Raw genomic sequence first — 27,295 nt, 5'->3', positions numbered from 1 at the left:
ATTAATGGCTTAACACTGCATCTGGTGTACTTTACTCAGCACATAACCCTGCATTAATTGGTGAACTGTCATTTTTATACTTGTTAAACAGTCAGTACGTGTTAATTAGTGAGGTGTTGGTAGGTGCTTGCTTATGTTTTAATCGACCTTGGAAAGCTTACTGCTTGAAAGTGTTATATAAATACAATTATTATAATATTATTCTGTTACCTTTGGACAGAGCCAGGCTTGCTGTTTCCCACTGTTTCTAGTTTTAATGCTAAGCTGCTTTCTCCAGCCACATATTTATAGTTTTGTTACAAGGTCCCAAACTTTTGAAGCTAGGTTTGTTTTTAGAAAATATGAATTTGTGTGCTGTTGCCTCTGAACAACTTCACAGCGAAGTTTATGTGTGGATTATAAAGTCAGTATCTGAATGTTGAGTGTGTGTGTGGGTGTGTGTGAGATGGAAACAAAAATAGAGAGGAAACAAAACTCTGTGGGCCCCATCAGCAAACTGTAAGCACGAGGGTCACAAATATGTGGTTTCCCCTCACCCACGAACATGATCGGTGTCGATGAGCGTGGAACCACCGCCGAGTCATTTTCTCTGAATCATGCCCCGGACTAACAACCTGCATGTTCATCACCCAGAAAAGATGGCGGTCTGCCTTTCCTCGCTTCCTCAGCGTCCGGGTAAACAAACAGGCATGTTTGTCACCTTGAGGCTTTATTTCAGAGGTGTCGGAGTAAGGGAGTGAGTCACGCTGTGAGAGCGAGGTATGTGTGTGTGTGTATCCATCTGTGTGTGTGTGGAAATTAGGATTGACAACAGGAAGCAGCCACATCCCATTTCTCTCCCCTCCTCTGTCAAACCTCCTGTGCTTTCTGCTTCAACATGACTGCAGATTTTCTGTTTGCTGTCTGTTGCTTTAGCCTCTGCAGTGTTTTCGCTTCTCTGTGCCCGTTCTCCGCTCTTCATGGGCTTTTATCAGCTTCAGTCCTCTGTTTTTTTCTCTCCTCTTTATTTCTATCATTCTCCTCTTATGTCTCCTGGGATCTGGTGGAGATATTTTTTTTTCTCTTCTCTCCCCCTCTGCCCACCCTCCAACACATATATTTCGGTCTTTCGATCCAATTCCTGATTCCCTTCCCTCTTCTTAAGGATGAGTGGTTAGGCTTCCAGGCAGTCTGGTGTATCTGTGAATTTCTTCCTTACACAAAGAAAGAGAAGAAAAGGCTTTCCTGTGTTCCTTCATGTTCCTCCTCTTGGGATCTTTCTCCTGTAACAAGAAAAATCTGATACAGTTGAGTAATTAGCGAAGACAAATTGCAGATGCTTTACAATTTGCATGCCAAAACACTAATGGCTTAGTGTACAGTACATACAAACCTACAAGCTACTCTATTTATAGCAGTTGTGAGGTAGCTATATGTTATTATACCAGAGGGTGAACTTAAAACAGTGCTCAGTCTCACTGTTCCCCGTTTATTAACTTGAATAATGAGAGCAGAACTTTAGCTTCAGGCTGCTTAATCATACATTAGGTACAGCTCCAATCATTAAGTCAAAATAAATGATACTCGTGCTAATTAATATTGCGCTGTAACGAGATGCATCATATACAGTAGGATGAATCAATGGTTTAACCTGCAGCGAAGTTTGCTAATGCATGTTATGTTGACATGACAACTTCAACACCTATAATGTGCATAATAGTCTCACAAGCCTCAACTCTACAACAATTCACCAAAAAGTGCTTAAAATTTGCGTGAACTTTTTGCAGGAAGTTCATATGTTTTATCTCTGCAATCCTGTGTCAGTTTTGATATTGACTTTGAGTTTTGTAAATGTAAATCTGATTATCAATTAGAGCTAATATTGCATTTATATTGCACAAAGCATGTAAATTATTATCAGTGCCAAGTTCAACTATCCTTCATTCTATCCCTCATTTAGGCTAGTTTATTTGTGTAGAACATTTAATACACAAAAGAAAAAAAACAGGAAACAAACATTGAAATTAGAGAAACTTATTTCAAATGAATTAAAAAAGATGATAAATGCACAAGAGGTAAGTGTAAAGTGGATAATGATGAGAGCTTAAAGCTGTATTCTATAATATGTTTATGCTAACAATGGATCAAATTACTATAGTGAAAATGGTTTTTCATTGTGATGAACCCAAAGATAATTATCACTCAATTATCACTCAACTCTTTCCCTCAGCTCTATGAAGCATTGTTGCATTTTGAAGCTCATTATTTCAGTTCACTTCACTCTTTTTGGTGGGTATGACAGGTGTTCTCGAAGTTGGTTCTGGCTTCGGTGGCCTTGATTGATACTGCCCATTATGCCCCTTCAGGTGGTTAAAACCAGACCCCTGCCTCCTGTCTGTATCTTCACTTTGTCCCTGAGAGAACCCTGTTGATACAGTCTTTCTGATGTGTTGGCTGGGTGTTGAAATTCCCCTTTTCTTTTTGCCAGAAGTAGAGACGAGAGTTCATAGTTTGATGAGGATGAGTTGGATGGAAGAGCTTGGAGCTGAGTCAGTTTATAACAAACAAACACACAAATCCTTCATGTTTTCTCTGCAAGTTTCCACAGGGAGAAGTGCCTTATCCAGCAGTGGAGACAGTGTACAGTAAAAGGCCTCTTTCAATCACTTTCCAGCCAATTGTATTTGGGTGATAAAAATCATGTTATCCCACATTATAAGCAATTACCAAGAGACAAACTCTAAACGGGATTGATCACAGAAGAAGCTGTGGCCATTTCATTTTGATATCAGTTACTGATTCACTGACTGTTTACTCACATATTTGTGTGCTTTCCTTTCTGCCCTACGGTCAAACACCTAGACTAATTTTGGAGTCATATTTTTGTAATCTTTGCCTGAAGATAAGAAGAGTTAACTGTGCCAGACGCTAAACTATTTTTATCATAGAATGCCCCCATTTCAAGAAAATTCCCTTTGAGTGCTGTTACTGTTTTTGGATGGACTCTGCACTGTATAGTGGTTAGTAGTAGTGGATGTTTGACATTAGTGGAACATAAAAGTATCCATCCTGATGAGCGGCTTGGTCTGTTTCATGAGCACAAACCTATTTAAACTGGAGGGACATAGATTTTATGTCCCAGTTCACTGTCTGCAGTGACGGTCTGAACCTTTTAATGGTTCCTTTGGCTTTGTCAAGGTCAGATGTCTGAATTGCCTTGTTAAGCTCTCCTTACTGCACTGTTTAGAGAGTAAAGGCTTAGGCTGTTTATGAGGACACAAACAGAGATACATTAGAGAGAAAAAACGCCTGGAGGATGTCTACAGGTTCTGGGAATTATAGAAGTCCCATATGGAGACAGTTCCGCATTAACAAGCATAAAAAGAAAAAGGAAAGTTCTGTAGAGGAGTGTGTGGGATGTTAGCTTGGCTGGTGACAAGATATTCAGATATGAAAAGGTTTGTCTGGATGTGAACATTAGTAACTGCTGGATGTGTAAATAAGCAGCTGTTTGCCATATCAACTTAAAAGGTGTTATTATTTCAGTGTTGTATTCGTAACTTGTTTCCGCTGCCCCCAAGTGGCCAAATAAAAAAGAAAAATCAGTTATTGCAGGTTTAAAGGATAAACAGTGATGTGATGAGGACAGAAGTGACATTCATCAAGTGTATTTGTCTGTTTCATTGTGGCAGCTATCACTAAAGTAATCAGTAACATATTCCATTGACATTATCTTTTTGGTTTCACTTCCTTGTGGCGGATTTGGACAAGTCAAGGCCAGTTCCCATCAATGCAGAGACCGCTTAATGGTGCTGGACATTAGATTCTACTTATATAATTCATAATCCAAGCTTGAACTTATTGAGTTAATATGATCTGACTAATTACATCTGAACGTTTAGGAATTTTAATCACCAGACCATTTCTGATCAGATGACACTGAAAAAAAATCACTGCAGGGAACGCCAGACATATAAAGTTCGCCGAGCGGGCTGCAGACAACTACTAACACTGTCTGAATTCCTGGTTTGTTTGCCTCTACATCTGAGTAACACACTGTCCCTTAAAATGACGGGAACTTGGCCCTGCTGTGCCTGCGGTTGTATAAATATCCAGCTGCTCTCTCACCCTCAATTCCTCCTCTCTCTCTCGCTCTCTCTTTCTTTCTCCCTCCCTTTGTGTCTGTATAGTGTATTTATCTCTGTCACCAACCCTTGGTGTGTGTAGTCCCCATGCAAAAAGGGCAGGACGGCAGCTGGTGTGAATGTGAGAGAGTTTTTTTTAAAAAATGTGTCCTGTAGTCAAACAAGGACCATTTGTTCATTGGTTCAGCAGATCTGTCGTTTGCCCCCTGATGAGACTTGATGAGATTTACAAATAAACTATAAGAGAGCGTACCACGGGGTTTAAAGAATGTCCCATTAATACTGCCGTTCCCCTCTCTGCCCTCAGGGAAGTCGCCCAGATTGACCAGTTCCTTCAGGAGACGGCGGCACGTGAAGCCAATGCCAAAGTGCGGCTGCAGCAGTTCATTGAGGAGCTCCTGGACCGAGCGGACCGCGCCGAAAAACAGCTGCAGATCATCAGCAGCTGCGGCACCACACCGAACGGCAGCCTGGGACGCTGCAGCCTCCAGGCCTCAAAAGGCAACGGACGCCAGGTGAGGATATCGTGACTTCTATCTTTTGTTGCACCACTGGATCACTGCTCAGAACACACAACCATAAATAATGATATCTTCTAACATACAAATAGCTTTAAAATACTTAATTCATCCTCATTAAACTGCATGATAATCCAGAAAGTTGAAGTGTGCTCTTTAGATAAAATTTTGTGTGACATTTGTAGACTGACTGTGTATCACAATACCTTGAAGGAACAGTGTGTAGGATTTAGAACAGGCTGTGAAGTGTTTACGAGAAACTACAGTGGCTGCAAAACTCACGAAAAAAACAATTCTACAGATACGGTAGAGACAACATGGCAGACTCCATGGAAGACGATAATAGGTCCAGATAAAAACGTCTTTTCTAAGGAAACGAAAACACAACGATTCCTATATTCAGGTTATACTGTATTAATGAAAACATACCTATGAATATTGTCTTTCATTTCTGCCAGTAGTTCCTCCTAAATGTTACACACTGGACCTTCAATATGATTTCATAACACTGTGATTCAGTATTTGGATTTTCTTTTTTAACCCAAGACCCCACTTAAAGACTCCACTTCAGAGTGCTACTTTGCTTTTGAATAGTGCATAAGCATTGATTATATTGAGTAATGTCCCTGTAAAGTGCCACAGGTCAAACCCATAATAGACTTTAAAACCCCAGAGACAACAAGTCTACTCCTCTTTACAGAGCTGAAGGGCAGTAACTGTCTAGGACCTTTCCATTTACTCATACATAGTGCTGGGCGATATACCGGATGAACCTGTACACTGTTTTTTATTTCCCATGTGATATTTCATATACCGCCATACCACTGCATAGTTAAACAACTGCTGTAACTCATTCGTTTCTTGTGCAATAGAACATTTGAGAAATATCTCTTTGAATACTTAAATATTTGGATTATTTAATGTCAGTTGTGTTTATACAACTACTTTAAAATATTTTGTTTTGAAAAGGAAAACATGTCATATCTATTTCATTTTTAAGCTGTATTTACTTAATTTATAAGTTGCAGGTTGCACAATAAAAATTGTTTACATTGTGCAACTGTTTCATGCATTTTGATTCCTTCATATATTTTATCAGTTTATGGGGCCAAGAAAAGCCTTCAGTACATGCATGATGACTTTAAAATTTTTTATATTCAAAATATATATTTTTTAAAATTAATAATACTGTGATATAACATAAAAATGCCAGAATCAGGATAGAAATCTTTGGTTATGCCACCCAGCACTAGTCATACATGTGAAATGTAATAAACTAGAATCACCTCAAAATCTGCACACATACAAGACAAGACAAATCTGGTTGAAGAAGGAAAATAAAATGAGATCATTTCATGAGTTTGTGCCTAATTTGAGACTTTAAATTAAACCTACAAGCTCAGGGTTTGTTAGTAGAACAGAAGCTCGTGAGAGTGTAAGTGTATTGTGAATGTGTGTTTGTGGTCTTTAAAGTCATTTAGCTCATTTGTTGTTCCTCCTGTTTTAGGAATCAGTAAGTCGTTAACTTCTCATTGACTGTATTAGCATGACTTTAATTAAATCTCGTAGAGATGTTTTTTTTAACCGGAAACTAATCAATGACTTGAAGTTACAAAGCATGGATGTGAAATGTGTGATTTTAATATTTTCCTAAACTTAACAAAGGATCTAAGTTCCTCTCATTTAGTTAATCAGATTTCCAGTGTAACATTTTTAATACCCAGTAACAAAGTTTGAGAAACTGGCTGAACACTACCTGGCCAAAAGTATGTGGACAATCACACATGATATAAGGGATATGTGATGTTAAACATCTCTTTGGTGATCATCTGAGAAAGCTTTTTAAATTATTTTGGCACATAGATGCAGGAATTTTAAGATTGGCACATTGATATTGTTTGATAAGATCTGGCAGTTGCAGTTTCAGCATTTTGTTTTGTAATGAAGTGATGCTTACCCACCAGAGCATCATAAAGTTAGTACTGATGGTCGTAGCAAAGTGAAAATAGGGGCCTGATCCCCGACTGATTTGCATTCAGCAACAAAACAGTGGAAAACAGTGAAGCCCTGAAGCAGACGACATCCTGACCAGAGAGTGTACTTGCATGAAAAGCTGCCTTGTGCTCCGGAAACTGGAGATCAGCTCTTTGTCTTCAGGCTCTCCACAGCTTCCATTGTGGCATCCCCCCCCCCTTTACTTTGCCTTATTACACGAGGATAAAAATGTAAAAGCAGACACTTTCTGTTCTTAAAAATGTCACTTATTCAAATTAATATCCAACACCTCTTGGAAAAAGAGGCGACCCGTTTCATTGCACAAATCTGTGTGCTGCCATGGAAACCAGTTCTTGCTCTTGCTGAAGGTTCCAACATGATTTTGAATCATGTGGCACAGATCTGCTTGAGAGAAACTGACTGTTTCAATTTCGCTCATTATTTGAGAGATTCTCAGTAAAAAATCTTCTCCTCCTAAGTGCAAAGATGTTGTTGACATCCTCGGATCAGTCACTTTATATAGTCATACTGTACAGTGAATAATGTGAGTGATACCTCTTTTATAATCCTGTAAGTAACCTGTTGCAGAATGATGAAAAGATACATACCTTTTTTCTCTTCCTTAAGCTAAATTAGAGACCCATTTGACCTGTGACTGACCTGAAACGCTGCTACCTAAATTTAGAAGTCCTCTCCTTGGATTTAAACATCAGTCAGTTTCATGCTTGTGCATTGTAGGACTGTGAATAATCAACGTGACAAGTACAAGTGTGGAATCACAGGGTGGTTGGCACCTTGTTACACTGTCAAGGGAAGCCCAGAGATGTCACCCATCCAAACCAACCACACACCCTCACAACCTCACTCTACATCCTTCTGTCACAGCATCAGCGAGGTTGCCCTCATCTCCTAGGAGACAGGTTTTTTGAGCCACAGAGGTATTTTAGGACTGACAGTGAGAAAAGGGATGGATGACTCGTTTCCTGCTCTCTCTAGTTCAATGCAAGCTGAATCTAATGCATTTATTCACAGGAATTGCAAGGTGAAGATAGCTTTATTTCAATCGTAGTGTTTTATAAATCTTTGGTCTTTTAGCAACAAGAGTTAAGAGTTAAGATCAAACTTAGGTCACCAGATTTAGTTTTTACCTTCTGATGAATGCATTTTGTTCCAACAATTTCTGGGAGATTTGTCCCTGTTGTGCCTTCACTGGTTGCAGGCTGGCCAGGAATGAGAGCCATGGATGGTGTCTGCCTGTTTCTTCCACGGTCCATTTTCAGTGGCACAAGGCCAAAAACAAGCTGTGTGAGTAGAAGCAGCGAAAGAAGAAAGAGAGAGAGAGAGAAGGAGAGAGAGAGTGACAGTGTCTGTGTTTGTGCACGCTTTCCCTCTGTGGCACGTCGCCAGTCTGGTACACAGAGTCCCACCTGGCACTACTTCACACACACACACACACACACACACACACACACACACACACACACACACACGTACAAACACTACACACAGCATACTTTAGTGCACAGGCAGCTTTGAGTGGTGTATGAAAGAGTGACTGGGAGGATTTAGCTCTCAGGCAAATAGAGAGAGTGAGAGTCAGGCTGCACACCCACAACTAAATACACTTGACAAATTCTCACCTGCTTTTAGAGCTACAACCAAAGGAAGATGTTGGAAAGATGATGAGGGTTTTTGTGTTGCTAGAATGAGGGTTTAGAGTCTGTTATTCCAACACTTTGGTCAAGAGAACAGAATCCATGGCCTGTCCTGTATTGCTACCTTTAAGACAAATTGTCAACATTGGACACAAGATATTGATGTGTAGGCATTTGTATGAAAATGTTTGTGGCTATTATTGGTCACACCTTAATCACTGGATTTCCATGACATTTTCTGTGGGAATTCCTGTTCTTCCTGTCTTGTACTGCCACCGAAGGGCCATTTTTTTCAAAGAGAAATATCACAATAAAATAGACAAATGTATTCATTATATGAATTCTCCCCAGAGAATAAACGCTTCCCATTTTACAATCACTTGAGCTTTACTTTTGTACCGCCCTCAGGATGAAATTACCCCAGTAATCTATTACTTTATTGCTATTGCCTAACTTATCTATGATCTATGATCAGCGGTTAATATTATTGTTTGGGGAAAATATTTGCCCATTGATGATTTATGGCTGATGCTGTCACCAGTCATAATGTCAATGCTCAAATATGTAAGCTGAAGAGAGATCAAACTAATATACATATTTATTTAATTTGAACATCATTTGTGTTGCTGTGTTTCAGTTTTATCTGCTAAGCATCTGCGCGATCACACCTTTTTTGAAATACATATAGGCTAGATGATAACAGCAAATAGGCTACTTTTTGATTTACATTTGATTTTATTGTCTTTTCACTGGGCCTTCTGTACCCTTTTCATATTTATAGCAGTGCTGACTTATTTTGACAGCTGCTTTGAAATTAAATTCTGTATATCTCATGCTGTAGTTCTGAATGTATTATCTTTATTATATTTTAGAAAATGTCCTCATATATCACGATAAACAATCCTCTGCATCCAGAGCATCAGGTCTGTCATCCACTCTCACAAGAGTTTAGGAATACAGAATCACAACATTTGAGCCAAGGGCATGTCTAAGGACACTTAAGGGTACTGAGTAATTTTACTAATAACGCTTTTCTTTGTTTCCCTCCAATCTGCATGTTTGTGTCTCTGCAGAGAAACTCCAGCCTCTCTGGGAGCACAAGAGGCATGTACCAAGTGTCAGACCGGCGTTCCTCCCCCAGCACAGGGTAAGTCAGCACACTGATGCTCCTAATCCACATTTACAGATTACTTCACACCTCTGAAATGTAGCATAAACCACCACTGAACCATAATCAGATTTATGGTATAAGTTGTATGGTACACTTAACCATTCAGAAGTAAAAAGAGGATTAGATGAGCTCATAATCGCCATGTTACACGTGGTTTAATTAGAAATCATTGCATCAGGAAGACTTTCTGTCTATGTGTTTGGAAAGAAAACTGGTTTTCTGGTCCAGCTGGAGATTTTCTGTCTTTTTGCTGTCAAGTGAATTTGGTGCTGTAGTAAAACACAATCTGTCAGTTATGTGGAAATATAACAGAACCTCTGGAGTCCCAAAGCTTTTAACCACCATCTACTGTGCTCACTGTCCCTGGCCTTTGGGCCTTTGGACCTTTGGTTACAGCACTGCAGAAAAAACAATGAAAACAGTGGAAATGTTCATGGTTACAACCTGTTTTATTGTTTTTGTCTCTCAAAATCCATGTAAGAGAGAGAGATTATACTGCAGTTAAATTGTAGATTCAGATAATATAAAATAAGGTTTCTGTTACATTCATTCATTGTGCAAAAAGCTAAACTTTATGCTAAAGCACTTTTTAGATTTCTAGGTTAAGCTATTAGTTGACATAGAAATAATGTATTTTCATAATCGATAATAATTGCTAGTTATTTATCAAGCAAAATCATTTGCCGTGTTCCAGTCTCTCAAATGTGAGGATTTTCTGCTTTCAATATATTTTGACTATAGAGTGTTGGGTGGACAAAACAAGCTAATTAAAGACTTTACCCTTGGCTCTGAGGACTTGTGATGGACATTTTTGCGCCATTTTGTGACTGATAAATTGATTAATTAATCTTAAGTTGCAGCCCTACGGCACTTACAGAAAAACAGGTTTGCTACATGCAGTTTGTGTTAAAACCGAGAATTGAGTGTCTTGTCCCCTTGCATCTTGTTTCATACTCACACATCCACATTACAACATTCATATGTCGTATAGTATTGAACAGTGTGATATGAAATGGAATAGATCCCATTTTTAGTCAGACTCTTGTTCAGAAGAAGCAGTGAGGTGCAGGTTGGACGTCTCTCTGCATGAGGTGTGACTGAAGTATTTCTGGGTCCCTGCTGGAGATTTCAGACACATGGCTGTGCTCTGACTAACACAACTGTCATTCCCAGTTGGTATGTGAATGTGTTTCCTTATGTGACGTCACGCAGATCCTGTCAGGCCTTCCCCATTGAATCATTGATGGCACGACACGTACAGAAAGTGACCCAACAACAACCCTCTAATCCTTCTGTCTTATGGTTATTTATTGCTCTTCATCAGGGACAAAATATTTTTGCCACTAGATATAAAAAAGGTCGTAACCTTAAGCGTGGAACAGTTTTAGTGATTTATAGATATTGACGTCACCAAATATTTGTGCAACAGTCATTAGTCAACACGGGTCAATTTTATACCAAAATGCCTGAGTGCAACTGTGTTTCTTCCTCTGATTATGAAGCTGTTTTATATTTACTCTCTGATGCCACTTTGCATTCTGGATACACACTCTGAAAACATTAATCAGCAATTGGTAATTTTGAGCTTCTTGTGATTGTCTCAAATTATGTCTTATTATTGATTTTAATGTTGACAAAAAATTAGAACAGGTTTGATTAGGCTATACAGCCAGCTCATTCGACTGTAATGAATCATAGTTTTGTCGCTGACCCAGTTTAGATTTTTGAAACCTCAAACACACAGCAATGTTTTGTTTTTACACAATCTCAGTTCATTCAAAGTATGTGGCATGACATGAATCTTCATCTTCTGTGCCTCCTATTCCCTTGCAAGTACTGATAAGGGGTACCTGCAGTATCGTCTGTTTTTCATTTTTATTCCTAAAATTATGTATGCAGAAGCATCCACTCTTCATATTATACTGTAAGAAAGAGGGGGGAGTACTGAGTAGGAAGAAATGGAGAAAAGAATGAAAAATGTCCTACTTTTTGAGAGGCTGATATTTGTAACTGCTCATTACTTGTATTTGCTGGGAGGTTATTTTAAGTACTGTAGCAGTACGTATGTACAAAAACTGCCCTCATTCTACTATAAATCTTCTGAAATGCAGCTGTTCCTTCAGTCATGCAGTATCTATTTGTGGTTAATTATGGTTCCAGAAGTGCATCCACTACTGTCAAATTAAATACCAATACTGCTGTTTGCCTCAGTGGACCTTACTTTGTTACTTTGTGCTGAAGAGACAGAAGTCTCTACAGAGACGAATAATCGGAACAATCAAGCACTCGCCAAGGATTTTGGTGCTTTTTTATGTGTATTGTGTGTATGCGTGAGTGTGCCAGTAGGTTATGATACTTATGTTCAGTTCATCTGTTGTATGAGTTTCATCTTCTGCATGATTAGATATAATTTAACTCTCTGAAAACATGCATGATAATCAGAAACAAAATTATAAAATACAAATATCTGATTGTCAGTCTATCCAGTAATTGTTGTGTAAATGTATTCAAGTAATACAATATAATACATAAAAGTAAAAAGCATATGAGTGGAATTGATGGTACAACAGAATCAAACTGATCTCCATGAGGCTGTGTAAAATGTTTAGCGTTTTCTAAATTAAAAATAATAGACCTCTTCTGGTCTGACATATTGATATTTTGTCTGTTAAAAGCAGAGCTGATGGTGCATCATGAATAGATTCAACATTTTGTCAAATATGCTTATTCACTCTTTTTCTGAGACTTAGGTGAAAAGATCGATGCCACTTTAAAAAAAAGGTGCAAGAAGAAAGCAAGTGTAAAAATGAAAAGGTTGTGATTTTGCCAAAGTTAAAGGGGAGGACTGTTTTTTTGGCCAGGGACTTCCTGGAGTCTCCACTGGTCGCCTGGCCAATATTTCGTATCCCCTGGTAAATCCACAACATGTAAATTTATAAGTTAAGTTTTTGACATATTAATGAATTAGTTGTAAAAGGTACTTTATAAAGGGGCATTTTGTTACCCTTAGACAGAGCCAAGTTGGCCGTTTCCAGTCTTAAGCTAAACACCTTTATATTTAGATGTGAGAGTGGTATGGATCTTCTCATCTAACTCTCTGCAAGAAAGCGACATAGCATTAAATCATCGCTTATAGTAACAACAGTACACTTCCTTCTCTTTTCCTGCAGAGCATCAGGGCGGATCAAGTCCGTCTCACAGGGCTCTGGAGGTTATGACAGTGACAGCGTGGAGATGCATCCCATGGAGGAGTGTCCCGAGGCTCAGTACTATCACATGCAATGCCGGCTGGGTGAGGGGGGTTATGAGCGCTCCCCTGGATGTGGCGGTGGTGGATCAAGGAACTGGGGGCTTCGTAAACAGGCTATCCAGAACTGGCAGCGGCGACCTTACAGGAACAGCACTGAAGGCGAGGAAGGAGACGTGTCAGACGTGGGCTCCCGGACCACCGAGTCTGAGGTGGAGATGTGGGAACAAGAGAGGAGAGCTGTGGCTGAAGTCCAGCAGTCAGCCGCTCCCTATCCTCACCACGGCAGGGCGGGATATCGCCCTAACACAGGTAAAAGCTCTCTGTTCAGACCCGTTATTCTTAGAAATGTCAAACGCTCTCTCCAATCTGAGATCCAGTCAGCAGCTCAGACACATGGGAGCCAGGAATCACAGAATAAAGGCCATAAAATGACTCCCATGAGATAAGTCACTGATGTGGATCTAGGTCAGGTTGAGTTGCAGTCGCTGTAATGTTGCTGGAGCTGTGTCACTGACCAAGGCTCATTCTACAAACTGAGTGTGCATTAGCCATGAGCATATATGGTAAACATGGAGGAAAGAGGCCCCATATCTGCTGCAGTGTGTAGACACAACAGTGTAAACACTTCAACTCTGAAGTAATTTAATCACGATCGCAAACATTAACACAAATGTTTGGAGGTTATTGTTATACAAATCATCTAAGGATAGAGGGTGTTACAGCCCTCTACAGTCAACACTCACATATATGATTTTTATAGCATGATGAGGCAAATAAATGGTCAAAAATATGTCAAAAAGAACTTCAGTTTTAAGCTGATAATAACCAACAGGTAAGGGAATACGTTTTGGGATTTTATGCATAGAATGATAGATGCAGATAATTGAGTTAAAGGACCAGTATGTAGGATTTAGTGGCATCTAGCGGTGAAGTTGCAGATTGCAACAAACTGAACACTGCTTGCGTCTGTATTTTCACGACCTGGGAATGAGAACAGGCTGGGAAGTATTTATGAGAAACTACAGTGGCTGCAAAGAAAAAGCAAAAATCCCTATCTACAGCAACTGTAGAAACAACATGGCGGACTCCATGAAAGACGATAATAGGTCCAGCTAAAAGAGGCTCATTGTAAGGTAACAAAAAGACAGCGATTCCTATATTCAGGTGATTATACACTAATGAAAACATACCTGTGAATATTATATTCCATTTCTGCCAGTAGATCCTCCTAAATGTTACACACTGGACCTTTAATGTCAATCAAAGTGCAGTATGAAAAAGTAATATTTGTGTTCATGATGACATATACTACTCATACTATTTATATAAATAGTATAGTTCATAGTTTGTGATAGAACAAAAAATTTTATTATGTCTGTTCTTAACAATTAGGTAGTATTTGTATTTTATGTAGGCACAGTTTATTAGTATAGCATTTTTAAAATTCAGAGGCAAAAAAGTGCTTTATGTCAAATAAATGCAGTAAAACAATATTTAAAAACAGAAAAAGGAGAATAAAATTGACTTAAGTAGAACAAATTAGATTTTTTGGTTTTGTAATAAACTCTCATTAGAGAAACAAACAACCAAAACCAACAATCCATCAGGGACAAGATGAAGACATACAGGTCAGGGTGTACGCATGCAACCCAATATGATCCATCTTGGTTGCAGTGAACGAAGTCAATGAAGTCCTTTTTTCATGAGGTTTTTACACAGTTTTGTTTACCACCAGTACATCTGTTATAGATGATGAGTAAACCAAGTCATACATTGATGTTGTTGCTATACACTTTCTCTGTGTGACTGTATTTACGAGAGCAGTGTTTGCCCGTTGTATCATCTCAGTTCTTCGTCTCATACTAAGCTTTGCTTCTACGACCGAGCCAAGTGAGACCGCCAATCATGCCCGCACATTTCTTCAGATCCACCACAGATTGTACATCTCTCTGTTAACTTCCTATCCTGCCAAGATCCTTAAACTCACTGCTGCTGCCCTCCATTTTTCTCCAACTGCTGTCAGGTTTCTTTTAAAATACCAGGTGGACTGAGGCAGTCTGGGAAGGAACAAAACTGGGCCAGAGCCCTCTGACAAATTCGAATGAACTGCTATGACTGCACCATTAAATCAAAGACTTTTCTCACGTAACGCTCAACATGTTTCTGGCATTCCTCTGCTCTGACGTAGTTCTCCTTATTGGGAGAGTCTCTGCCAGGTTTTATCAGATGGTATGTATCTACAAGCACAGTTTTTTCTCAGCATGTAACACACAGCTTGGCTTTTTTAGTTCATTTAGCAGTCTTGAGCGTAGGTGGTGTGTGTGTGAGAGAGAAAGAAAGAAAGAGAGAAAGAGGAAGAGAGAGTAAGAGTGTAAGTAATGGTTCATAGCCCCGATGGTTTCGAGCAGACGCCTTCCAAGGCCAAAGATGAAATGAGTCATCTAGGAGCAATCTTGCTGAGAGGAATAAGACAGGCTTGGATTGGACACATGGTATCAGCCAATAGATAGCAATGGAGAGAATGAAAAGATGGAAACAAGAAAAAAAAATTATGTAATCTCATTTAGTGTCTTGTTGAAGTATGGCGCCACCATGTGACAGAATATCTGTTTAACACTGTTTAAGTGGCATTTACTGGTATTCGTTCTTTAGAAAATTAGCATGTTAACAGAAATAGAAGTGAAATAAAGACCATCTCTCCAAGCTCAGGGTTACGAAGTTACATTCATTTGGTCTTTTATTAAATGTATGTTTTCAACATATATAATGATAACCATAGTAAAGTTTATTTATGTAGCAGTAATAATAAATGGGTAATTTACAAACAGAAAACATGAAACAATAAAAAAATTAAGGACAATCAAGCAAAAATAACAAAATCAGGAAAAGGATAATACTAGTGATAATAATAATAATAATAATAAGGTGAAGAAAACAAAACAAATATAATAGGTTCCAATACGTTCCTACTGAAGACGTCAAAATGCATGCAGGTTGATAAGTAGAAAGTCTAAAATGAATTCTAAAACACACTGGCATTCAGGCTTAGGACATTTGAAGGGGAGTAACACAGTATGTTCTCTACTCTTAGTTTTAGCTGAATAGCTGCGGGGCATTCTGCACAATTTGAATTCTGCAAATTGTTTTCCGATTTATACTAGTTAAGACAACTGCAGTAGTCCAAATGTGAGGAAATGAAAGCATGGGTGATAGATTTAGTATCTTTTGAAACTCAAAATTGAACACAATATAGCAATATCCCAGAGATGGTAGTCACTAGGTTGGAGGACTTTTCTAATATGAAATTCATGATTGAGGCTGAAAACAAACATTACATCTGGGTTTCTGACAGAACTAAGATGTTTAGGTAGTGGACCAAGTGAAAACTGGATTTGTTGGTGTCGATGATCAGGGCCTGTGGAATAGGCTGCTAGTGTGAAAAGTTACATGAGTGTGAATATATGGATCAGACTCTTGGATTATCTCCCATGGTGATCATAAGAAAGAACTTGCACTCAGTCAAATAATCAAGGAACAATACAGTACACAGCAGAATATACATTATAAAATATGGTATCATCAAAGCAGTGTGGTGCTCCACAATGGTAGTAAAACCCTGAAAAGTGCAAATTCAATGCAGAGGTCATAATAGTCCCAACCAACCCACATTGTGTTAAAGGGTTAAACAACAGTTTTCTTACCACAGGTCGGTCTGATGGGGTCTACAAGCCATGCCGCCATGAAAAGAGCCCGTCTAAATCCAACGAAGTGATCAGTCCAGAGATCCTGAAGATGCGTGCAGCTCTCTTCTGTATCTTCACCTACCTGGATACTAAAACCCTGCTGAGAGCTGCTGAGGTCTGCCGTGACTGGAAGTTTGTGGCCCGTCACCCAGCCGTGTGGACCAGAGTGCTGCTAGAGAATGCTCGCATTTCTTCCAAGGTGCCCATTTGGATACTGCATGCAGTCAATAGTCAGTAGCATTATCAAAGCAGTAGCATGTGGTGCATTTAGTTGTATTGCCTTTTGCTTTGTATAATGAATATTTTCACCGATCTCCACGTTTGTCCCTTAGTTCCTAAGTATAATGTCTCAGTGGTGCACTCAGACGCACTCCCTCATCCTGCAAAACCTCAAACCAAGACAGCGGGGAAAGAAGGAAACCAAGGAGGACTATGTGAAAAGCACACGGTGAGACACACAAACAGAGACATAGATATACATATAATAGGATGTTACAGCTGCACACAGTTTCCCACAAAATGCCTATTGTATATATATATACTTATTGTGTACTACTACTACTACATTGTTTATTTTGGCTTCAATGAGCAGATTGCTTTGCAAACTATTGAACTGAGTGACATCCTTGTCATTGATGAGCGAATGCCACCAAGAGGAACATAAGTGATTGAATGCTGACATTTTTATGCCGTTTGATTATGATCAGCATGACAAATACTAGCTTTCATTTCCTAAAGATAGATAGATAAGTAGAAGTTTGATATGATTGGTAGAAGTAAAGTTGTTTGTGTCTAAAGTTTTGTGTGAAAGAAAGATCATCAAATTGTGTGGACAATGCAAAGACATACTGCTTCCTGCATCTATTGCTTCAAACATAGCAGGAACATTTTGTTATGTGCTAGAAATTGTAGAAGTGCTGTTGTGAAGGACAGGAGACTTACTTCCACTCTGTCTGTCTGTTTTCTTTTTTTTTTTGTTGACCTTCCCTTATGTTTCCATCTAAGTGGCTGTCTGGAGGAAGGTCTGGAGGCGTTGTTAAAGGCCACAGGAAGTAACCTGCTGATATTGAAGATTTCACACTGCCCCAACCTGCTGACAGATCGCTCCCTCTGGTTGGCCAGCTGCTACTGCCGAGCTCTGCAGGCTGTCACCTATAGGTAAAATTTCTCGGTCCACTGTATTATGCACAAATATTTTAGTTTTACCACAGTGACTTTGCTTTAATGAGTCCATAAGTCTGCACTCTCATGCTGTAGACATTCAGTGTCACATATTACATATACACACTAATTGTGTGCACTTGTTGTTCTCCAGGAGTGCCACAGACCCAGTTGGTCAGGAGGTGATCTGGGCCCTCGGAGCAGGTTGTAGAGACATCATCTCCCTACAGGTGGCGCCACTACACCCATGGTAAAAGAGAAAAATACTGTACCTCTGCAACTTTTGATTAATCCCAAATATTCTATTTTATGACATCAATACTGTGGGTTATTAAATGAATGACCGTGGACTACATTGTGTCTCTTTTAGCCAACAACCTGCTCGTTTCAGTAACCGATGCCTGCAGACAATTGGAAGATGTTGGCCACACCTCCGCGCTCTTGGTGTGGGCGGGGCTGGATGTGGCATTCAGGGCCTGGCCTCTCTAGGTAAATATTGCTTGTAAAAGGACTATTCCATTTCTAATGTAATTCCTCTCTGTGGTTTTAGCTACAAAACTTATTTACTTACTTAAAACATAAGACATTTCTAAAGTATTTCATCACAACTGCAATCTCATATGCAGGAACAGAAACACGGTGGTAAGATGATGACAAGATATTATTGTCATAAAGTGGGACAGCACAGAAACTGCATTTAACCAATGTCTTGTTCATACTCAAGTAAATCTATTCATATATTCCTTATAATAATGAGAAATTTAAGCACTATTGGTTGAGACCTTAAACAAGCCTGACTGTACTACTGTGATCTTCGCAATTATTATATTGACACGCGCCTACTTATCGTCCCTACCTGTGCATTTCCTTACTTCCATTCATCCCCCTCAACCCCAGCGAGGAACTGCATGCGCCTGCAGGTGCTGGAGTTGGATCATGTGAGCGAGATCAACCAGGAGGTGGCAGCAGAGGTTTGCAGAGAGGGCTTGAAAGGTCTGGAGATGCTGGTGCTCACCTCCACACCAGTTACCCCCAAAGCCCTGCTCCACTTCAATAGTGAGTTTGAATGCTGCTTTATTGACTACATAAGACATACTGTCTGAAATCCCCTGAAAACAATGTATGATAAGGTTACATGTAGGCAGCTATGCCTTTTGGTTATGTTTTCTAAGAATAGAAATAAAAAACAAATTTATTATGGGAACACCCTGTTGAAACCCAGATAATTAATGCTGCCTAAATCGTCCTTCTACTCACATAGGTGTTTGCCGCAACCTGAAGTCCATCGTGGTTCAGATCGGTATAGAAGACTACTTTGAGGACCCCAACAGCCCTGAAGCTAGAAAACTCTTTGATGAGATGGTTAATAAGCTGCAGGTAACACCTGTCACCTACAGCACCTGTAGCACTCACACACTTCAGTTTTACACACATGTCAACATATAAAGCAATTCACAGATAAAGCATATGTCCTCACATTAAAAAATAATATTTTCTGTGCACACATAGTCCCAACTCCCAACTCCCTCAGTGCCACCATTAGGGCCACACTTTCTTTTACTGTATAACCAGAGGTTGAATTCTGATACAGACTCAAGGTTCAATTTCTTCAATCAAGTAAAAGTGCTCTCTTGGTTTCTCTGAAGGACATTTCTACCCGCTGTTTTGGTGCAAAGCTAACTGAAAGTTCAAAAAGGGACGAGTCTCCCTCTCATCTCCTCGTTATGTTGTTTTTCGTCATGTTATGTCTGTCATGCGTGCACCGGCCTTGAGGTCGGGAAGGTGTGCAGTAATGCGGAATAAAGGGGGAAAATAAAACGTTGTCAGGAAAATAAAGGACAAATACCTGAAAAAACTACTAGTGTTGACTTTGTGACGGTAACAGGGATGTTAGCTCTGTTAGCAGAGGTCTCCTTTCTGTTAAGCACTCTCATGTGAATTAAGTGTCTTTTTTCAGCCAACATGTCAACATGGGTTTTGCACCACTGTATGCACATGACTAACAGCGTGGCCGATAGTTGTTCAGAGGATAAAACACATCTATATTTATCAGAACTACACACCATTTAAACCGTGACTCAATCCGTGAAGTCCCACTGATGGCTGGTTGTGCTAACTCACTCGAGCAGAGGCTTACTGTGAGAGGTTTGGGTCATCCTTATAGCTGACCACACACAAACGGAGATATAAAAGCTGTGAAATCCCAGCTTTTATTTGTGTTTTGTTTTTATGAGTCAGTTTACAGTGTGTTCGTCTTGGATATTACACTCAAGATGGTGGGCTTGCTCACAGCAGTTAGGTAACCTCTCCAAAAGCTGCAAACAACTACGATTTATTTTTATCCCTCCCTGTTTTAAGTTTGCTGTGAAAAGGCAACCAAAGTTCCCCTCTCATGTTTAATCATCCATTTTTTGAAGCGGGTTCTGCAGAGGCGAAGCTTATGAAGCAAGACAGTCATCCTTAACCTGCTGCACCTCAATGCTTTACAGTTTTTTTATAGCTTTCTGTCATACATCAGTCACTGTACACACTTTCTGCTAATGGAGGCAAACCTCAAGGCATGAAGGCAACAGGGAAATGGACCACTGTCAGATTGCTTTTAAAAAAATGTTGATTCTGATATCCCTTCCTGCCTTTTTCTTCCAGGCTCTGAAGAAGAGACCCGGCTTCTCCAAAATCCTCCACGTGAAAGCAGACAGTCTCTGCTAACATCTTTTGTGCAGATTCTTCGACTCTTGGAAAGGCGCCATCTTGGCTCCAGTCAATCAAAAAGATCCAGCTGTTTTGAGCCCACTCCGCTGGGTTTGAATACGTCTGCAGCACCGACAGAAACAACAGAAGATCGCCATGATGAACAGGGGGCCGAGGCTCAATGTGCATAATCCTCAAGTACAACCTTCAAACAGAAAAAACTAATTCACTATTCCAGTAAGGGGAAATCAGTATCTCCCTCATGTTGACTGAAACCAGTCAGGAGGCTTATTTAGGCTAACAATGGCACTTATATATCACACAAAAGGCCCGTCTAATACTTCACAGACTCAAATAGCCCAACAAAACTATCCGATTCCTCTTTCTCAGTCCTTTTTTGCTTTCACCGTAAAAATGGATCGTGTCGTCGCACAGAGCCAGATCCATTTCTTGAAACGCCTGGAGCCAGGTGACAGCGCTGTATTTAACTGTCTGCATCTACATTGTGCTTGACATATACTTAAGACTACCTTCAACACCATCAGCTCGTGTGGGCAGGAGCACATTATAAAGCATACATACTTTCCGCAGAAGTACAAGATTAAGAGTCTTGAGACAGGCGCTTTGTGTTTGTGTGCGTGCGGATGTGTGAATGCATACAGCTGAGGATTTAATAAATGGTTTTCAAACCTGCCTGACCCGAACTACTATGTGTTGGAGCAGGACAACGGACAACTTTCAACACTTACTGCTTCCCACCCAGAACAGAAACATGCTGCACCAGCTCCAGTGGAGAGAGCAAGGACAGCACTCCCTGTAACACGCAGACCTTGACAGTCTTTTAGCCACTGCATGGCAGCGATGCATTTAGCCTCTTCTACCGTCCTCTGCTTCCTCATGTGAACAGCATCGTGTCACAAACCTAGACTTTTCGATGGTTGTAGTATCTTTAGACGGAAGATGATCCATAATGCATTTCTCTCAAAAAACTGGTGCCATTTGTAACAGTGTCTGTCCTCATTCCAGTGAGTTTTCTCCAATGTGCCATTTGTGAGGGAGGAGGGACCATGTAAGCGGTTTAATCTCTTCAAATCAAAATTAACTTACATTATTGGAATTTGACTTGAGTGGAAGCAGCTCTTACTGAACATAAGGGTTGTTGTGTTTCATATGGAACATGGTCTCCAGGTGTATACAGGTGTTACAGTGTTTATATATCATACTAAACAGTGCCATTCCTATAAGTAGTGCTTGCCATGGCTGAAGCCCTGAACAACTTTCAGCTGTCATCCTCTGGCTCCCTCTGCTGGGTTTTCTGAGCACTTACACAGCCAATGACCAGCTGGTGTGATATAACACTTTGTACTCTTTGCAGCATGGAACATGTGTTACCTTTTACTATTTTGCAGAACTCAAAGCCAAGGGATCAGCTCTTCAGTATCACCTTCAAATTAGGAGTTTGATTTGGTGCAATTCATGGCGACAGTTTAGTTCAGGGTACGTTGCAGAAAATCTCAATAAGTATAAGTAGCAATACTTACCATGGCGACACATATTGTTCACTTCTCGTGCTGCAGACAACTTAAAGGGGAGATCCAACAATCAAGATCAGTTTAAATATATAAAGAGTACTACTCAGTCTGTGAACAGCTGTAAATGTCTTCTATGGGCTCTGGAGGAGCTTTGTCAAGTCTGAAAATAATCTTCATAATATCAGTCTTATCTCAGCTTTGAAATTACAAATTTGCAACACAGAAACCTGCATTACAAGCTAGCGACATGTTTGAAAAATGTGTTTACAAGGCGTAGAAGGTCGATAGAAAAGACTCAGTAGGAAGGGAAGGATCCAGAATGTTTGTAGCTTGACCCACACTAGGGACCAAAAGTCAAGATTTTTCTGCCTCTGATGCACCGTTTTTTAAAAATCAGTCACTTTATGAAAGTGCAATACAAAATCACTGGAGTACCCCTTTAAACAGAGCTCGTGTTAGACGCTTACAATCACATTGATTCAAAGAAATCATGCACACCGTTTTGAAACAGGTTGAAAAATGATTCACACATAAGGCAGAAATTTACGTCTCTTCCCCTCGCGACACGCCTACCATAGGTTGCTTAAAGGTCCAATGTGTAACATTTAGGAGGATCTATTGGCAGAAAGGGAATATAATATTCATAGGTATGTTTTCATTAATGTAAAATTACCTGAAAATAAGAATCATTGTCTTTTTGTTACCTTAGAATGAGCTGTTTTTATCTACAGTAGGAGCAGGTCTTCCTCTACGGAGACCGCCATGTGAACCACCTTGTTTCTACAGTAGGCCAGAAAGGACAAACCAAACACTGGCTGTAGAAAGGGCCTTTTATGTTTTCACTAATGTTGCAACCACTGTAGTCTCTCCTACATGCTTGGAAGGCGAGCGCCCTTTAGTTGGTTGCAATCTGCAACTTCACTGATAGAAGCCACTAAATCCTACACACTGGTCCTTTAACAAGTTGTTCGTTTTTACCTGGCACACTTCATTTGTCACAAGGCAACTAGCCTTGTCTCTGCAACACATCTTAACATTCGTGGGCGGTGATTTCAACAGAGCAAGGTGACAGTTTCCAGGAATGCTGAGGAGGTGTCATGTGGGCTCTAAAATTCAAAAACTCACTGACGAGGAGAGCTATGAGCTGCTGTTTGTGGTCTCTGCTTCATTGTCAAAAAAATGTTTATGAGGACTTGTGTAGCTGCATATTGTAGTGATGATGTTGCAGGTCAGTGTGTGAGAACAGTTGTGGATGTGCATTTCTTCATGTTCTTCCAGTACTGCGTATTATTATCCTACACTGGGACTGATTGTCTGCTCGGTTTTCATTGGGGGAGATGTGTTTGTGGGAAAGGTGTAAAACTTTGCTGACACAACAGAGAAAAACACAAAGCACTTGTTGATTTTGAGTTTTAGACAATCCTGCCTTCGCTATCAGCTACTCTGTACATAATGTTTGTAAAAAACAACAACAACAAAAGCCAGAAAAAAAAGGACCAACATTTGATGTTATATAATATTAAGGTCATAACTATGAGTGGAAAAAGTTGAAGTTTACAGTTCTTCATTCTGTAAGCATTTTCTCTCCAAAGGTGAATGAAAGATAAACATAGAGAATTATATTATGTATAACATTAGTGTTGAAATTGCAGTTGTGTATTAGATACTTTATATTAAATGTGCATCAGAGTCATATAGAGATGGAAATTATTTAAGAAGAGGATAAAGATGATAATTCAGCTATTTATTTCTATATAAAAAAGAGCGATGTGTATAATGTTGGCATGTTTGTGTTCAAGCATCAATCATTAAGTTGCCTTCTTAACTGTTCTGCTACTGTGACAAGAAAATTATTAGATGTTTAAAGAGCTTTGATTGCCTGCAGGTTAATAACGTTTCTCTTCATTTGATCCAGTCTGTTGTTGCACTAGTGAAAAAAAAAGAAGATATTTCAGATGTTTATTATAAGAGTGTTGTTTTTAATGTTCAGCTATTTCTCAGTATTTGACAAAATATGATGCACTTTTTTCCTGAACACTTTGGTCGTCAGTTACGTCAGAAACCACACAGGTTTCTGTCCGCGGGATGCCTGGCGGCGTTTTGTGGTGTGGTATGAAACCGGCTGTTCACTCACAAGTTCGGTCTCATGGCAAGAAGATTTCAGAAATACAACGATTACATATGAACTTCTATGCGTGAACAGACGTACAGTTAGCCTCTCTACTCTTGCACCATCTCTCGTATCTCATCGCTTGGGAAGTTAAAGATTGAAACTGATTCAACTACATTGAAGTGCTTTTTAGGTTCATTGCCAATATGACCTTATGCTCACCTGTGTATTCTTTACCGTCTTTGTTTTAGCTTTTGCATTATTACTGTAGATTTCATGCTCATACTAACAGTGCATTTGCTTTATTGTGAAAATGGACCTGCTGAAGACGTTACAGAGCCTGTGTACTCTGAAACTGCAGATTAGAGGTGCCAAGTACGCCAGAATAATCTTTGGCTTACATCTCCATTCTCTGCCTCTCCAAATATAAAGCAGAATAATTTATTTTTTGATTCAGAACTGAAGCATCACTTATAAACCACGGTGCTTCATCATTTGAAAGTTTGAAATCAGGCTTCATTCCTCCTCTGTTGCAGTTACACCCATTTATCATACTGTGCAATTGAAAAACAGTGTCTGAGTGTTCATGTACCTCTCTGTACATATTTTATGTATGAATGATTGTACTCTGCCCATTCATCTGAATAGTATTTTACACATTACCTCAACACTTATCTGGGCAATTAAGTGTGCAGTTTGTCTTTGTACTTTTTTCATTTTTGACCGCCATCGACAGGTACGCCAGTTGATCCACGAACTTCATCCATGTTGCTACAACGACAAAATGGATACCATTGCTGAAAAACCGTTCCCAAAAGATGATCAGCCTTCTACGATGACTGCAATAGATGGAAATGTTTTACAACTCATTTTCACTCATTTGTTGTCATCAATAAAAATTGCTTTAAATTATATTCGCTCATACTTACAGCTACTTTTTCTTTAAATGATTTGAAAAATAATTTTAAAATCAAATTTATTTCCTGGGCTATTTCTTAGTTTCAGAAGCACCAGTTCACAGCGAGGTCTGACATTGTGTCTTTAAAGACAAGATGCTGTTTATCTTTAATATAAATGTTCAGTGCAGCACCTTCTGAGAAAGTCTCTGCACTCATAACACAATGCTAAGTTGCAAGAAGGCCAAAGACATAACATATGGTGAAAGAAAGCCTTTACACACTGAGGTTGAATGCAATAAGGTTGAATTAAATAAAGCTGTGAATGCTGGAAACAACATAAATAACATTTAAGTCACCTCCACTGTATTTGGGTGGCAGCAGATATCTCAGAGAAAGATGTCTCAAAACCTGTAAGACCAAAACTGTCTATATGACAGATATCACTAGAGATAAGTTTAAAGTGTTTACTTGATTAAGCCCAAACCCTCTGAAAAGTATTACCCAACTCTGTAGCAGCGGCAACAAGTTTTTGCTCACTGCTTTGGTTTAACCTTGACATGTTTATATAGACCTTTTTCGTGCCACACATTTTGCCTTGTCTCAGCAGGAAAGGTACAGGTGAAACACATTTTGTTACCAATAACTCAAGTTATCCTATCAAGTGCTCCAGTGAGCCATGATGGTGAGCCAGCAAGCACAATACCAGGACCCTGAAACTGGCTCACTTAAACGGAAAGCAGTTGTTTTGATTACACCTGTCCTTTTGCCGCCCTGACGAGTCAAAATGTCTGCGGTGAAAAGGTTTATTGTCTCTGTATGCAGATTTCATCAACCTCTATAGGCAGCCGTTAGGAAAATACTGAGCTAAATTCACTTTATGCTAGCTGCTTAGCACAAAATTAGCACCTAGTGAAAGCTAGAGAGGTAAAAGGAAAGTGAAACACTACTCACATGGGTTTATAATGATGGAGGGCTGAGAGCCTGTGGTTTGTTTTGGAGTTGGTCTGTCCTCTAGTGGCCAGATATTGATTAATGCAGCTTTATATCTTATTCATTGCTTAAAATAATCTATAATTAATGTTTTTATATATTGTATGTACACATACATGAAAGACACACTAAATAAAAATAGTGTTAACTTATATCTTAAAATTACTTAATCATAACTGTGTGGTCATGACTACATTGCTTTTTTCTCAATATCCTGTTTGTTTAGGCCTACGAATATATCTGTTTGTTTGGTCAGCACTGAGTGTTGAGTCACACCTGACAGAAAGTAAATTAATGGAGGAACAGCGTTCCAAATAAAAAGTGCAGTGACTTGAAACATCAAACAGGTAAATTGACGCAAGTGACCTGTTTTCTGTCTCACACATAGGTGCCATTTGTTGTCTTGTCTTACTGGAAACATTTTGAGGAACTTAAGTTGTATTTACAAGCCACAACAAAGCTTTTCTTCATGCCTTTTTCTTAAATCATTTATCAACGTAAATGGTTGGTTTACTCAAACTTAACACATTTTCAGCTTTTCTACTTATGGAGCTGTACAGAGAGCTTTGGTTTTATTTGGACGGATTTTTTTGTTTTGTTTTAAATATCTACCCAAATAAATAAATAAATATCTGGAATTTATGAGTGGTGCTCGAAGAATTAAAGAATAATATAAAAACTCAACTAGCAACATATTTTCAGTCAAACTAAGAATCTACAGACTTCTCTGAACTACTTAATACCAAAAAAAAAGGCCCAATGAAAAGAGACACTAGAGGTAAGTTTGTTTTTGTTTGATTTGGTTTCTTTTTATTTGGGGAAACAAAAGATATAAGTAAGTAATTCGTCAATGTGTAAATTTAGCTAATTAAAAATGATTTACAAATGGTTTGATAATTACTTCTAATGATAATCAAATAAGAAATATGTCAATTACATCTTTAAACAACAACTTATAAATGATTAGTTCATAAAAGGCTTGTAAGTTATAAAATGTCACTGTATCAACTGTATGTATGTAAACTGTATGATGGAATTTGTGAAATGAATGTCTTTGTGGGCTGTTTGAGTTCAACTTCCTTATGGGAAACTCATCTGTATCTTAAACTGACAACAACCATCTGAAAGCACCATCAAGTCCTGATTAGATTTTTAATTAAAATACATCCTTTAAATCATTGTTTCCCTATGTAAGGATCTGCCCGTTTCACCAAAACAGTATGACAACAGATGACTTCACTTTCTGGTGATAGCTGTAGTAGTTGAATGGTTAAGTCCTCTGGAGCCTCTCGTGTTCCCCTGCTAGACCGGGACCCTTGCCAGAACTTTGTCCCTGTGTTTCCCTCTCTTCTTTCCAACTGTCTGAATGAAGGAGGAGGGTGAATTCACTGCCCACAGAAAACAAGGTCTCACTTTTAAATCCTTGTACACACAATCACAATGCACAACAACCCCC

At 39.2% G+C, this 27,295-nt stretch overlaps 1 protein-coding gene across 1 annotated transcript in view; it reads left to right on the top strand.

Annotated features, from left to right (window-relative positions):
- The window catches only part of fbxo41 (F-box protein 41), a 50,360-nt gene extending 25,498 nt beyond the window's left edge, over window positions 1–24,862 (top strand). The window contains exons 4-14 of the mRNA XM_051385156.1: window positions 4,432–4,639; window positions 9,366–9,439; window positions 12,634–13,022; window positions 16,420–16,655; window positions 16,789–16,904; window positions 17,462–17,614; window positions 17,772–17,867; window positions 17,988–18,106; window positions 18,515–18,673; window positions 18,879–18,994; window positions 20,264–24,862. Of these exons, the coding sequence (XP_051241116.1) occupies window positions 4,432–4,639; window positions 9,366–9,439; window positions 12,634–13,022; window positions 16,420–16,655; window positions 16,789–16,904; window positions 17,462–17,614; window positions 17,772–17,867; window positions 17,988–18,106; window positions 18,515–18,673; window positions 18,879–18,994; window positions 20,264–20,326 (1,729 nt within the window). The 3' untranslated portion in view covers window positions 20,327–24,862. The remainder of the gene's footprint in view (window positions 1–4,431; window positions 4,640–9,365; window positions 9,440–12,633; window positions 13,023–16,419; window positions 16,656–16,788; window positions 16,905–17,461; window positions 17,615–17,771; window positions 17,868–17,987; window positions 18,107–18,514; window positions 18,674–18,878; window positions 18,995–20,263) is intronic.
- Window positions 24,863–27,295: the final 2,433 nt, after the last annotated feature.

This window comes from Dicentrarchus labrax, unplaced genomic scaffold (assembly GCF_905237075.1).
Source record: "Dicentrarchus labrax unplaced genomic scaffold, dlabrax2021, whole genome shotgun sequence".
NCBI classification, from domain to species: domain Eukaryota; kingdom Metazoa; phylum Chordata; class Actinopteri; family Moronidae; genus Dicentrarchus; species Dicentrarchus labrax.
Note: the sequence above shows the minus strand (reverse complement) of the source record. Positions and strands in the feature narration are given on the sequence as shown.